Source organism: Urocitellus parryii, chromosome 1 (genome assembly GCF_045843805.1).
Source record: "Urocitellus parryii isolate mUroPar1 chromosome 1, mUroPar1.hap1, whole genome shotgun sequence".
NCBI classification, from domain to species: Eukaryota; Metazoa; Chordata; class Mammalia; order Rodentia; family Sciuridae; genus Urocitellus; species Urocitellus parryii.
The window spans coordinates 146,479,410-146,494,666 of record NC_135531.1 but is presented as its reverse complement, the minus strand read 5'-3'; the positions used below and the strand labels follow the sequence as shown (position 1 = coordinate 146,494,666).

The 15,257-nt window shown below is 32.8% G+C and overlaps 1 protein-coding gene across 1 annotated transcript in view; it reads left to right on the top strand.

The window, feature by feature from the left end:
- Positions 1 to 15,257, top strand: part of Rnf145 (ring finger protein 145) — a 38,831-nt gene that overhangs the window by 13,982 nt on the left and 9,592 nt on the right. Inside the window, exons 4-6 of the mRNA XM_026395377.2 lie at positions 4,335 to 4,426; positions 9,223 to 9,458; positions 11,914 to 12,089. Coding sequence (XP_026251162.1) covers positions 4,335 to 4,426; positions 9,223 to 9,458; positions 11,914 to 12,089 — 504 coding nt within the window. The remainder of the gene's footprint in view (positions 1 to 4,334; positions 4,427 to 9,222; positions 9,459 to 11,913; positions 12,090 to 15,257) is intronic.

The following is a 15,257-nucleotide window of genomic DNA, read 5'->3' as shown; positions in this document are numbered from 1 at the left end:
GCAACCATCAGTCTTATTTTCTGTCTCTTTAGTTAGCTTATTTTGAATATTTTATATACATTGGATTGTACCAATAATGGTCCTTTGTACCTGGTCTTTCATTTAGCAAGGTTCATCCATATTGTAACATGTATCAGTACTTTATTTCCTTTTCTGTCCAAGTCATAATCTGTTGTATGGATATGCTGCATTTGGGTTTCTACTTTTTGGCTGTTACAAATAATGTTATAGACATTTTCTCGTGGACATGTGTTTTTATTTTCCTTGGGCATTTACATTGCAATGGAATTGTGGTATTATAGGGTCTCTATATTTACTTTTTGAGAACTGTCAAGACCTATTATTATTATTATTATTATTATTATTATTATTATTATTATTTTGGTACTGAGGATTGAACTTAGCCACTGAACCAAATCATCCCTTTTTTATATTTTACTTAGAGACAGGGTGTCATTTTTTAGGGCCTCTCTAAGTTGCTGAGACTGGCTTTGAACTCACAAACCTCCTGTCTCAGCCTCCTGGCCTGCCAGATTGTTTTTTAAAATGGGAACACTATTTTGCATTTCTTCCAATAGTATTTGCAAGTTCCAATTTTTCCACATCCTTGTCAACATTCATTGGTGTCTTGTGATTATTAGCAGAGTCATCATAGTGGTATGTTCATTGTTCTGTTGATTTTCATTTTACTTTTGGCTAATGATATCTAGCCTCCTTTCATATTTTCATTCACCATTTGGAAATCTTATTTGGAAAATGTTAGTTCATTTTTCATTCATTTTATTCATTACTCATTGTACATTATTTAATTGGGTTGTTTTTATTGTTGAGTTGATGTATTTTAGAAACAAGTCCCTTCTCCTTATAACTGAATAAAATCTTTTTCCTTCTTAAAGTTCATTTTTCATTTGTGCAGTTTGTGGACTACTGACAATCAGTCCTAAGTATTTATAAACTAAACACTTTGAAACTTCTCTAATCCACTGTGATAGCCTCTTCTCTTTTAACTGAAATTGGGAGCATAAAGACTAAGATGTATGAAAAAGGCCTCAAATATAGCTTGCAATTAGAAAGATTCTTGCTGTAAAAAAGCACATGAGTTATAAAAGTTACACAAACAACAGAACCTAGGAGCTCACTATTCCATTAACTGATTAAAGATCTTTATACATCAGTCTGTTAAGCAGTCTAAGTCCCTGAACAACCTAGGAACAATCTGTACATTCTGGCCACCTATGGGAAGCTTTCAAAAGATCTTAATTAAGAAAGCTAATCTTTCCCACAAAACAAAGTGGTAGCCTTCTGAGTTATCTTTTGCAATATGGACAAACAAAGCACCATTCAGTACAAGAGATCTAAGATGCTAAGATGTTTAAATACCTATATTTAAGTATTATATGTGCACAAACATATGCTTACTATGCAACTGAATTGTTCATTTACACAGTGTTTACTTAAATTGTTTTGGCATCTTCTTTTAAATTGTTTTAATTGTTAATATGACATCTTTATTTAAATTGTTTCTCTAGCTTCTTTCAGGCCTTCCAGATATTTAGTCAGTTTTATTTTATTCCAGTTTTATTTTATTTTATTGTAATGGTTCTCAACTAAGGGCAGTTTTGTCCCCCAGGAAGCAAAGTCTAGGGACATGTTTTGGTTGTTAGAACTGCAGTTTTCACTGTGTGACTTAATAATGGTAAGGATAAAGTGTTGCTACTAGTTAGTAAACCTCACTGCAGCAGGGACTGTGTTTTGTCTACTGTAGTATCCACAGGGCCTAACAGAGTGCTAGCAACATATTATGTACAGCAGTTTCTTTACAAGTTAAAAATTGTGCAGAGCATATTAATTTTTATTAGAAGTTTTGCTATATGTTATTAGAGTTTAAGGGAAGAAACTCTAAAGACAAAGAAGCTTTTAAAAAGAAGCTAAACTAAAGAAGACTTTAAAATAATGCAAAATAGTTGACAAATGTCTCAATAAGAATTTCCAGAATATTTTTGAGTTTGCTGAAGTATATTATAGGACATCTGTAATATGATGACAGAATCAAATGGGAGAGAAAACATGACAGGGAACTCCTCTCTGTGGTCTCCTTTGCCCTCCACCAAGAGAGCTACTGGGAAGAGAACCCTTCTAGGGCACCTTTTGGCTTTCCCCTTGAGGATAGGGCTCTTGTGTTGATGCTCTTTAATTGAGATGAAATTAACATACTATAAAATTAACTATTGAGATGGCATATGATACATTTATATAGCTATCACCTTTACCTAACATTTAAAATAAAGCCTTGTGTTCATTTAACAGATGGTTCTACTTCCCCTTCTTCTAGCCCCTGGCAACCACCAGTCTGCTTTCTGTCCCTGTGGGATTTTCCTGTCCCATGATTGAACTGGATCTATTAGATAGGGATATGGTGTGACCAAAAAGAAATTACTTGACTTTAGAGGCCTAGGAAATACTGGGACTCAGAGTTATATCTCTTTTTAAATATAATTCTACTTCTTAAAGAGCATTTCAAACACTTTGTAAACATGGTATTTAATTTTAAACTTCATAATTCTTAATTCTCCTTTCTCACAACTGCAGAAAACCTAGTAACTATATTGGGGGTTACCTGTAATATTCAGGAATGTGTTCTTTGCATATACGTAGGAATTACTCAGCCACTACATGGTTGACATCTGATGTCAGATAATTCTTTGTTCTGGGGAAATGTCATGTGTATTGTAGAAGGCTTAGCATCATCTTTGGCTTTTTCCTACCAGGTACCAGTAGCAGCCTTTTCTTCTCTCCCCCAGTTGTGATAATCAAAAATGTTTCTAGACAGTACAGATGTCCTTTCCAGGGCAGAATTATTCCTGGTTGACAAGTTATTCTTCTTGAGAATCTGGATTTTTCTTTCAGTAGAAAGAGATTGTGAATATAGTACATACTAGAAATAGTCATTAGAGAGTGAAATGGAGAATTGTTAAATCACCTGTGGAGCTTGTCAATCACTGACTTTTATAATCATCCCCCAAACCCCAAACTGCTCCTGTTTAAAAAAAAAATTAGTTTTAAATTTTGAATTTGTCAGTACTCAGCTGCTTGATTATGTAAGGGTCATTCCTTGTTTGGTTATGCTATGCTAAAGGAATTCAACTTGGTTGCCTAACAGGAAGTAATTTCATAGAAAAAAATAATGAATTTGAGTTTGTTCAGAAATACTGAAAACATTCAAATTATTTTAAAGTACAATGAATAATACATTCAACAGTTGAGGAAAAGAGGGAGGAATTTTTTTACATAAATTTTCCTTCTTTGATGCCAAAAGAACTTAAGACAACTATTTTCTGTAATACTACTCAACTTCCTGATAACAAAATAAATTCTCCTTTTTTATGCTTCCTGCTTATGTTTTCTCAGAGTGTAAAAAGGCTTTTATATTATTGCTTAAAGCTTACTACTTCTCAGTTGTCAAATGTTGAATTTTTTGTGATGTAGTATTTGTTTCAAAATAAATATGTAATCTACATATTATAATTCTCTTTGCAAATTCCCATAGATTTTTTTTTAAAGGTCCTTTTTTTGTGGGGGATTCTAGGGCATGAACCAAGGGTGTTACACATGGGTGGCAAGCACTTTACCACTGAGCCACATTCCCAGCCCCAAAATAACAATTTTTAGGCTGTGCTGCTGTGATATAGTTGTGGTTTTATCTGTAGCTAATGAACTATATTGGGGGACACACTTTGGGAGAAATAAGAGAGGTGATGGTTGAAGCACAAAAGGGGAAATGTAGTATACTGTGATTAGGGATTTTCATACTAGGATAGAAGGATGATGTTTCAACTTTTTTTGGGGGGGGGCACAAAATGTTGAATAAGGCCATGGGAAAAAAGGAAATCAACATATTGTGGAACTTTGGCTACCTTCTTTGCATAGTAAAACTCAGTTTCAGTAAATTGAATCTGTTTCCAGTACTTGGAAGATAGAAGTAAAGGCCATCCCTATATAATTTTTTTTTTTTTTTTTTTTTTTTTTGGTGCCAAGGATTGAACCCAGGGACACTTAGTCACTGAGCCACATCCCAACCATTTTTTCGTATATTATGTAGAGACAGGGTCTCTCTTGGGTTGCTGAAGCTGGGTTTGAATTTGTGATCCTCCTGCCTCAGCCTTCCAAGCTGCTGGGATTACAAGCCTACACCACTGTACCCAGCCATTTCTATATAATTCTTTATATCTAAACTTTTTCTTAACTGTAGAAGTTATTAACATGTGCTTGAAAATGCTGTGATAAAGCTGCTTCTCTCCTCCATCCAATACATTCTTACTGTTTTTCTTCTTTAGAGACTATGTTAGGAGTGAATTGGAGTCTGCATATGAGGGACCAATGTATTTAGAACCTCTCTCCATGAATCGGTTTACCACTGCCTTAATAGGTATGTATCATTAAAGACTTAAAAGTATTGGTAGGAACCAATGAGTCTGAGTCCGTACTTTAGTATCTATGATAAAAATTGGTGTGTACTTTTAAAAAAATGCAAAAGCTCCAAGTTATTAATGATGATTCTCTTTAAGTACAATAGTTGTTTAATGTCATATTTTCTTAATCTTTTCCCCACAAATAGGTGTTTCTGTTTTTTATAATCATATTGTTTATACCTCATAGTTTTTTGTTTTTTTGTGTGTGTTTTGAGTATTTGGGAAAATTAATTTTTAAACAGTGCTATTTGAAAGATTAAAATAAAATTTAAATCTACTCATTGTTTAAAGTCATCACTGTTTTGTCAAAAATAAATTGCCAGAAATGTTAAGAATTTTAGATGTGATTGAATCACTGAAATAGCAGAATATTTAAAGTTGAAATGTTGGATAAGGCCTAAAAAAATATCCATACAGTCCAAAGTGGGCTACCAGACTGCACTATGCCAAAGTTCCGAAAAACTGTATTCCAGAAAACGTATTCTGTGAATCTTAAACTAACCTTTGTAGAAGGTATTAAAAAGCTGAATATTGGAGCTTGAAGAATTTCTTTGAAGAGGACTATTTTCTGATATTAGCCCTTGCATTTGAAGAGGCCCCTGTCTTCTGTGGTGTGGGGGAATACTATGAACTGATTCAGACCTGCAAAATCTAAAGCTGCACTGTCCAGAACTTATCACAGGTGGCCACTTAACACTTGAAATGTAACTCTTCCAGATTCAGATGTGCTGTGTGTGCAAAAACACACATTCAGTTTTTTCTTAGTCCAAAAGGGTGTAAAATATCTTTTAATTTTTAATATGAGTTGAATGTATATATGATATTTTAAATGTATTGGTTAAAGTATATTGTTCTGTTATCTGTTTCTGTTAGCTTTTCAAAATGACTTTTAGAAAATATTAAATTATATATGTGGGTTGTGTTGTAATTCTAATGGGATATAAAAGGCTAACAGTGAGCTGGCTGCTTGTAGAGTATTTTTGACTGGGGAGTGAAAATGCCTTGTAGGGTTGTGTTATGGGAATATTTGTTAGGTTAGAAAGCATGTAAAATTTTGTTATGGATGTACCTTAATATGTGTGTAGACATTATTTCCTTGATCAGTGACTTATGGCCACAACCCAACTAAGATTCAGTGAATAAGGAAATAAAATAATTTCTATAAACTACTAAATGGCATTTTTTTCTGACTTTGATTTTAAAGTAACTTCCTACTCCTTTTCTTCCATTTCAACAATAAACTTTTATTGAAAAACAAAATACTTTGAATATGCTGTGACCTTATAGGGTTGAAAATTTCTTGGAGACATTTCTATTAGTAGAATCTTGGAATCCAGAGATTATGATTTTGATTTATTTAGAATTACCATTTGGCACAGGCACATCAAAAAAGCAGTTTACTCTTGTGGAGCTCCAGGGGAGATTCCACTAATAATATGACTCCTTCCTCCTCTCACCTAAATAGGAGGAGTAGTCTTCTCTCAAAGAGAATATGTTGTATGAGTCATATTCTCTGAAAGAAGTCAAGTGAAGCTTGTAATGCCAGAGCTGAGCATTACATGTGCTGCTGACTTAGACTTTTGGGAATTTCAGAGATTAGGAGAAGTTTACATCATGCTGAACAAGAAAATTTATTGTAGCTCTGAGTACAATAAAGTAAGATGCTGGAATCAAAATTTCTTAGCATTCCTAGTATTAAAGCATTACAAGCCTCTCTTTCAGTTTTAACTATTTATTTATTTACTTTTTAAATATTTTATCTTTTAGTTGTTGGGCACAATGCCTTTTATTTATTTATTTATATGTAGTGCTGAGGATCGAACCCAGGGCTCCGCTTGTGCTGGTAGAGCACTCCACCGCTGGGCCACAACCCCACCCCAAATATATGCTTATTCTTAACCAACAAAATATACTATCATTTTATGATGAAAATCGGCTCTCTCCTGCATCCCTCCCCTCCATTCTCTGGACTCCTTCCCCAGAGGTTTCTTCTTTCAATGCTGATAAATTCTTCCCTGCTGTTCTGTCCTGTCTTCCTTTCTAGAAATCCTGTTAATTGGATTTGGACCTCCTAGGTTGGGCCCTTAATTTTCTTACTGTTGTGTTTTCCTCCACTTAATCTGGTTGGCCTTTTCTCTTTTTGGCTGGGGGCAGGTTTATTTTCTGAGATTTCCCAACGTTTATCTTCTAACCCTTTTATTGTTGTATTTTGATTTTTGTTATATAATTTTCATATCTAAGAAAAATATTTTCCTTGAATTCTTTTATCATGGTAGTCTTTATTTCTTAGGTATATAATTTATATTTTTGAAGGTATTATTACTTTGAAACTTCTTTTTGCTACTTGCAGTCTCTTCATTTCCTCTGAGGTCTTATTTCTGTTTGTTTGTTTTGGTCTTTGTCTTTCATGAGAAACCAGTGTTTCTCAAGCCAGGATTAGAATCACCTGGGAAAAAAACAAAGCAATATAAAATGTCTAGGGATCCTCTACCTATCATTGTATTAAAGGGAGTTGCTAAGTTGTTGGAATTTCTTTAGGGCTTGCCAACTGGTGTGTTCCAGTGTGGGTGATCAAGTGGGAGTGGCTGTTAGAGGCAGGTACCCCAAGGTGTTAGTCTTTGTAATCCTTTTACTTGGGCTGGTAAGCTTTCTCAGAGAGCTTAGAGGAGGCAGCTGGCAGTGATTAGAACTGACTGCTGAGAACTGAGTAATAAACTTAACAGCAGTGCTTTGGGATCTAGAGAGAGATCATCTCTTGAGGTGTAGCCTTTTATTTTCATCTGGGCATCTCCCCTCTGTTATGGATTGTGTATAGTGTCCAGGAGCTTCAGTTTCAGCATATTTCAAAAAGCAAACTTCATTCTTACTCCAGGTTAGGGGGAGGAGGTCTAGCTAAAAACACAATGAGTGGTCTCCTCTTTGTTTTCTATCTTCCAAAATGATGTTGACATAATCTCTTTTGGTGACCTCACCTCTTGTTTCTTCTCTTTTCTAAGCCTTTATGAATATTGTTCACATTTGGATACTAGTTGTTTAGAGGGGAAAAACTAATGGTTTGAAGGAGAAAATAACACATTTTATAACATAGTAGATTGTTAAAGATGTTCAGCCTTGTGTAGAATTTGTTGCCATTTTTGTATTTTTCTATGGGTAAAGTACAAACATAACTGCAAATTTGTTTTGCTTTTCATTGGCAAGAAGGAAGAGAATATGAATAAGTGACTTATAAACTAATCTAGAAGATAATATGCTTAAGAGTCTTAAAGAAATTGTGAAAAGAGCCACGGGGGGACTTGTTCAGTCACAGAAATGAAACAGGGTGGCACTGTTAACAGTGTATCACTGGGAAAGAAAAATGGCAAGTTTGTATACAAACCCAAATATGTAAAAGATTTTAGAGTGTACTGAAGTGGCATTTCAAATTAAAAAGAAAATAATGGGTGATTCTAATAACTAGTTCTTAGACAATGGACTGAACATCTGGAAAGAAGACTTAGATCTTTCTTTTTCCCTTATTCCAAAATAAATTCAAAATGTATTAGTTTTTAAATTAAAAATTACTAAAAGAAAATGTAGGTGAATACTTGTATTATGTTGGGTAGGGAGAGCCATTGCACCAAAAATAGAAACATTTCCTTAGGAAGAAAATGATTAGTTTATTTTCAGTGAAACTTGTTAAGAATGAACTTATTTAAAATATTAAGACATGATACAGTAGAACAATTTAATCAGCTTACAGGATTTATATTTTGATCAAACATTGATACTTATTTCAATAGAAAAATGAGTAAAGAATGAGAACGAAATTTCACCAAATAATTGCAAGTGTTTTTATATACTTATTGGTAATGTTCAATTCTATTGATAACCGAAAAATGAAAATTCAGAAACCTTAGAAAATATTTCTTGTTCTTTCCTTCTCTAAATTATACTCACTGTAGGCAAACCAATAAGAAAATGGGCATCTTGTATACTAGATAACTTGTTTCTGGAGGATAGTCTGACAGTATGTGTCTGAGGCCTTAAAAATGATCAGAAATTCCACTTTTAGGAATTTAGCTTAAGAAAATGTTAGGAAATGTGCCCCAAGTAGTAAACGTATGCTAGGATATCATAAATGTATAATGGTGTTTTAAATGCACTAGCTTATTCAAACAAAGCACTTCATAATTATGAAATATCAGGAAAAGGCCAAATGCTAATATTTTATCACATGCATTATTTAGTATTCCACACAAATTTTAAATATAGCCATATGTATTAGCATGGAGAGATGTACAGTGTGTTAAATGAAAAATGTTGATTGTGAAGTAGTTTGTGTACTATCTTTTTAAAAATCTCAAAAGCAGTGTAATCTTGGATAAGTAAGTGTATTTCTTGGATTTTATGTTTTTACCTATAGTCCTGATCAGTTAAATATTGAGTACCTTTTGGAAAGGGTCTAACGATGAATAGTAGAAATGAATTATTATGTTTTAAAGAACTTTCTCCGTGTTGTAAATGTAGTCAGACATTTGATGAAAACAAGTGGAGATTTATGTTGCTTTTTTCTAATCATGCCAAGTGAATTAGTTTTCAACATTCATAATACAGGTGAATATGTAATTATAGTTGATGAAGTGAAAATTTGATTTAAAATTTTATACAGTAGATCTGGACTTCTTTAAAAGCTGTGTTACCATCATTATCAACAGTAAATTTATTTTTTTGATTACCAAGTGCTCAGAATTAAATGCATTCTATCCTGTTTTAGGTCAGTTGGTGGTGTGTACTTTATGCTCCTGTGTCATGAAAACGAAGCAGATTTGGCTCTTTTCAGCTCATATGCTTCCTCTGCTAGCACGACTCTGCCTTGTTCCTCTGGAGACTATTGTTATTATCAACAAATTTGCTATGATTTTTACTGGATTGGAAGTTCTCTATTTTCTTGGCTCTAATCTTTTAGTACCTTATAACCTTGCTAAGTCTGCATACAGAGAATTGGTTCAGGTAAGATCATCACACACAGGTGAATAAAATTTTACATAAACATTAATAGAGCTTGTTCATTTTTATTTCATAGTCATAGTTACAACATTCCTTTCTACAGCTTCAAAACAGTGACTATTTTCAGCTCACTTAGGAGCATCTGAGATTCTTTCTTGGAAGTTCTCTTGAGAAGGTGGTAAAGGGAAGTGATTGTCTAAGAGCAGACTGTTTGGGTTTATATCCCAGAGCTGCTGTTATCAACTGTATAACTTTGGGATAATCACTTATCTTCACTTTCTGTAAAATGGAACTAATAATAACATTGTACTTTCTTCATGGGGTTGCTATGAGATTTAAAAGTCAGTTTAGTGCCAGGCAGATGTATATGTTAGCTGTTGTAATAGAGATAAAAATAATACAGAATCACATATCTAGAAGTCACATCCTAGGTTTTTTTTTTCTGATTATATTCCTGCTGTGACCATAGTTTCTTCCCTTTTTAAATTTAAACTGAAAAGTTAAATAGTTGTGGGTTATATTATGGATGGATTTCATTTGGATGCAGTGCTGGAGCTAACATTGCCAACATAAAATAGTCTTTTTCTTTCTTTCTTTCTTTTTTTTTTTTTTTTTTTTAAACCTTTGCTCTAAGAAAAATTACTCCCAGACACAAACTAGACTTTTGGGAGATAAATTTTTTTGATTTATTTTTCAGTTTCAGTGTATAAAATAGATCTAAACCTGACTGGTATGAAAAAATGTGTTTGCATGGTTATTCTCTTCTGCCTCTTGACTATGTATATGACCAGAAAGTATAGGAAGCTTTTAGATTGACCACACAAATGACGTGCTCTCTTATGCCTCAGGGGCAGATCTTTAAGGAAAAACTGCCTGAGCTCTGGGTCTAAGCCTGATTCTATCTCCTTTCTTTGTCTTACACAGTGATTACCTGGGTGGTTCCCAGAAGTACATATTTCAAAGAAGAGGATATTATTTCCACATTCAGTGTAGAGATGCTTTCTAAGGAGGGGTTGTAGTTATATTCCGAGTGAGAATAACAAGTTTAACAGATGAACTTTTTTTCTTTTTAATTTTATCTTGTGGCACTATTCTAATTTGATAAACAGGAGATACTTAGTAACCCTCTTTTGACTATTAAATATGTAATACCCATAAGACAGAGTCTCCATTTTTTCAATGTTGTTTCAATGCATAAATCTTATGGCAACTCCCTTGGTTGCCATAAGATTTATGCATCACCAGGTGGAGTAGTTGAAAATAAATTATAGGTTATGAAATTTGTGACTTAGGAAAAATGGGTAAGCAAGAAATGTAGAGTTAGACTTTTTAGTGATATGTTCCTTGAATGGAAAATAGAGAATGTACTCTTTACTTCTTAATAATCTGCTTGCTTCTAATGATACTTTTATATCTAATCAAGCAATTCACTTTAACAATATTTTCTAGCTGAGAAAAGTAGAAATTTGTTGTGGGTAGGCTGTAGAAAAAGAATTGCTTTACTGATGAAAAATATAAAATAATCTGCAAGTCATTCTACTTAAAGCTCTTTACACCTTTTTGAAATATACTGGTGTCACACTGAGAGATGCTGGCAAGATCAGTTGGCTGCTGAGGTAGGGTTTTGTAGGCTGCCTGGCAGAACACTACTGGGTTTCCAGGGACTGGTCCCTGGCTTAGTAACTATATAGAAACTTGGTTACAGCTATGATCTTAGATTCAATCAGATTCTGACATTTGATTCTTGCTAATCAGTTCCATTAGAGATTGTTTTATAACTGGAAAATGAGTTTATTGAGTTATAGCAGATTACTAAGCTTTTTAAAGGTGTGCCCTTTTCCTGGTGTTAATGCACTTGGCAAACAAGATTGAGAACTATGGTTGATGAGTGAATACCCAGTAGGATCAAGGGGAATTTATTCATCTGAGGGAAAGGCTTGTTAGCTACCTCGTGTGCAGTAAAATAGATTTCTCCAGTGAGTAAGTAAGCTTTGTCTTTCACTGAACTACTTCTCATCTATGACATTCCTGAGTAAACCCTGAAAAAATTTTTTTCTGATTCTTTTTCCTAACCCCTCAATCATTATTGTATTATTCGTGTTAGTTCTGATTATTTTGATTAAATATAAGTATTTATCAAGCCTCCTCAAATTGCTTCAGGAGTAGTTCTATTCTGAATGTGATTTTACTTTGACCTTACTCTTGAACTGCTAAGGCATTTTGCTGTTGCCATCAGATGGTGTGTGAAGTGTTAATAATATGAAAATGAATAAATTTGTATAAACATAATAGTATTACTATCTAGAGAGCTAACTTTAAAAAAATTTAGCTGAAACAGTCTTGCAAAAAAAATTTTAATTTTTACTTTAAATACTTCAGATTAAACTCAAAAAAGTGTTTAAAAGTGTCTATGGAGGGTGATGAAAAATGTTTCCCTGTCTTATTTTCTTATTTTCAGGTAGTGGAGGTGTATGGCCTTTTAGCCTTGGGAATGTCCTTATGGAATCAGCTGGTAGTCCCTGTTCTTTTTATGGTTTTCTGGCTCGTCTTATTTGCTCTTCAGATTTACTCCTACTTCAGTACTCGAGATCAGCCTGCATCGCGTGAGAGGCTTCTTTTCCTTTTTCTTACAAGGTAATTAATAAGAGCCAATGATACTATATATAACCTTAGGAAGAGAAAACTTCAATCTAGGAATAACAATTTTTGGAAATTACTTTTTGAAGTCATGTTATATGACTTCATATTTCATTATGGTAGGATTTTCATTCAGTGGGTACCAAGGCCTGGCCAGTACAGGGGTATGCTAATGGGAGTCTGAGAATATATTTGGCTGTACTGGGGACTAAAGTATAGCAAATGATTTGTGGAAAGGTACATAGCAAAGTATAAAAGTATTTTTTCAATTTTAAGTTAAATTACTGGTCAGTAAGAGAAAAATGATATTTAAAAAATCACTTATCATTTATTAATATATCTCACTGCCAAACTTGCCCCTCACATTTAATCTTTCTAACAAATAGGAGACATAATTACTTTTATTGTCATTGCCATTTTGTAGCTGAGGAAACTGTATCAAAAGTAACTTGAATGTGACACTGTTACAAGAAATAGAGCTAATATTCAAACCCCATCTGAGTTCAGAACTTGTGACTTTTCTGTACTCTTACTGTGTGACCTCATATTTTTAATGTTTTGCTTCAGAACTGACATAGTGATAAATAATTGATGAAACGGATAAGTCATAGTACTTTACTCTTTAACCCTACAGAATTCTAAGACTTGGTTTTTAAAATTTACAGGATTCTTATAAGTCTTAGGACAGTTGAGTCCTTTCCCTAGCACACTGTCTTTTCTATGAGCTTACACCAGATTCCTGTTTCTCATTTTTTCCACTCTGGGTATGAATCTTCGTTCCTTGTTTCATTGTTACTTTGAAATACAATAATGAAAATAAATAAAGACAGGTAAAAGTTCTGAGTTCCAGTTATTAGAGCCATTGCTATTCATTCAACTATCCAGTATGATGGAGGACCATGTATTAAGTGTTATAGGTAATGAGAAGTTTTAAGACAAATTCGTAGTCCTAAAGGAACATGTTATTGGTTAAGATGGAAATTATTAACACAAATCTAAATATCTATAAAAATGTGATGGGGCGATATCCATTTTAAAATGTAGGATAAACTTACTGATAGAAGTCAGATTTTGTACTTTATGAAAATGAGTCACATTTTTATTTATAAGTAGCTGTATAAGCATGCAATAAGTTGATGTCAAAGTCAGACAAATTTTAATGACCAATTCTGTATTGAATAGTATTTGTTTTTATATAAATATTATGGAGGTTTTATGCAGAAATCATAAATGATTAAAAAAAAAGAAAAAGGTCTACAACTATGGTTAAGATAGTAACTCCAATGTGAGACTGTAATCCTCATGCTTTAAGTCAAATTATTCATTTTGAATTCATTTTCAAATTATATATAGCATAATTATTTTAATAGTTTTAACTAGTTACTAAACTGTGAATGAATTTGGATTTATTTACAAAGCAGAAAAGTAATACTGAGATTTTGGATACCATACCAAAATAATTTTTCCCTCTATTTTCCTATACATAGGCAAGATGGATTATCCTTTCTCAAGATGAGAATATTTTGATTTGGTTTTAGTTGAGATGCTCCCATATTGATTCTTTTTGTTAATTTTTGTCTCTAAGAGTTGTTTTCTGTCCTTGATGTTTTTATGTGCCAGGTTATATTCATGTGTTTCATTGCCAAAAAACAATTTATTTACAAAAATAAGATTAGAAATTTACTAGAATACCCTACTCAAACAGAAAAGCACAAACAACTAAAAAAAAAAAAAAAGATGTTTTGTTTACCTCCAGAAAATAGAAATTGAAATCAATAAAAATGTCTCTTACTGAAGAGAGAAGGGAAGAAAAGTTTTATAAATTTCCAGAACTCTCTCACTTCCTCAAAGTTCAGTTTTAAACCTTTGGATCCTTCAGTATGCTCTGTTTTGAGAAATAAATGCACACTGTTTTCTGAAGTTAGAGAAGAATGTGCTCCTCTTGCATATGAAATTAGATCATATAGTTTTGGTGTAAAAGATTTCTCTAAATATGAAGACAAGAATAGAAGTAGTGATTCTCATATTTGCTTAAATAGTTTGTTTAAACATTATATAATGATTCCTGGGAAGAAAAATGTCACATTTCGGAAATTTAGATTAGTAGGAATGTCATGAAATTATTTGTTATTTTAGCTAACAACCACTATGACTAGTGGATATTTTGGCTGCTAGCAGAAAACCAGACATACTTTTCTATAATATACATAGGTCTATACAACATTAGTTGCTTTCACATAAAAACCAATTTATAAGCAATTGTTTAGGAAAAAAACTATAAAAGTATGGAGCTACATAATAAATGATAGGTGTTGATTTACCTAAATGAATTTTCATGTATACAAATGAAATTCTCTGAAATCTTAAAGCTTAATGTGTTTGTGTTTGTGTATGCATGTGTATAAAATTATATATAGGTGCTGTGTAAATGCTAAATCTAACTCATTACTACATAATAGTTCATATTATTTATAATATATTTTTATACCTAAATTAATATCTAATATGTTAAATGAAAGTATTTCTAAGATCTAGTGGGTCTTCCAGTTGTCTGTTTAAGTGGTTTCACAGCAAACTTTTATGTTAAAAACTGATATACTAAAATTATTTTTAAATTATCCTGGACTTTACTCTTGGATATGCTTTTAAAATCATCCTTTAAAAAATTCATTTAACTAAACCTGAATTAAAATGTGAGACACTGGTAATATGTTTTATACTGTTGTAGATAGAGGGTTGTGGGTTGCCAGGAGGCCCTTACTCTGTAGCCATTTGGTCAAATAAAGAGTTGTAACAAGTGATCCTATTAGCAGTATAGTCTGAACATTTTGAACAGCCAGTATTTTTCAGAAGGAACAATGGGCAAAGGTACAAGTTTCTTTTGAATACTTACCAGCAGCTAATTATATGTTTCATAAGATTTGAACAGAATTTAAGCTTTCTGAATTTCATTGCATTTGAAGGAGATGATAGCTAATTAAGAAAAAATAAAGATCTTGTTTCAGATAGGGTGCCAAGTACTGAATATTTGCCAAAGAGCCAGAAAAGATGTAATTTTGAATAACAATAATATGATTTAAAGTATTTATAGAGTGATCAGGTGATTTCATCTCAGATTTTGTCTTGAGGTGATTAAATGAGGATCTAATGAAACTTGGTGGTTAT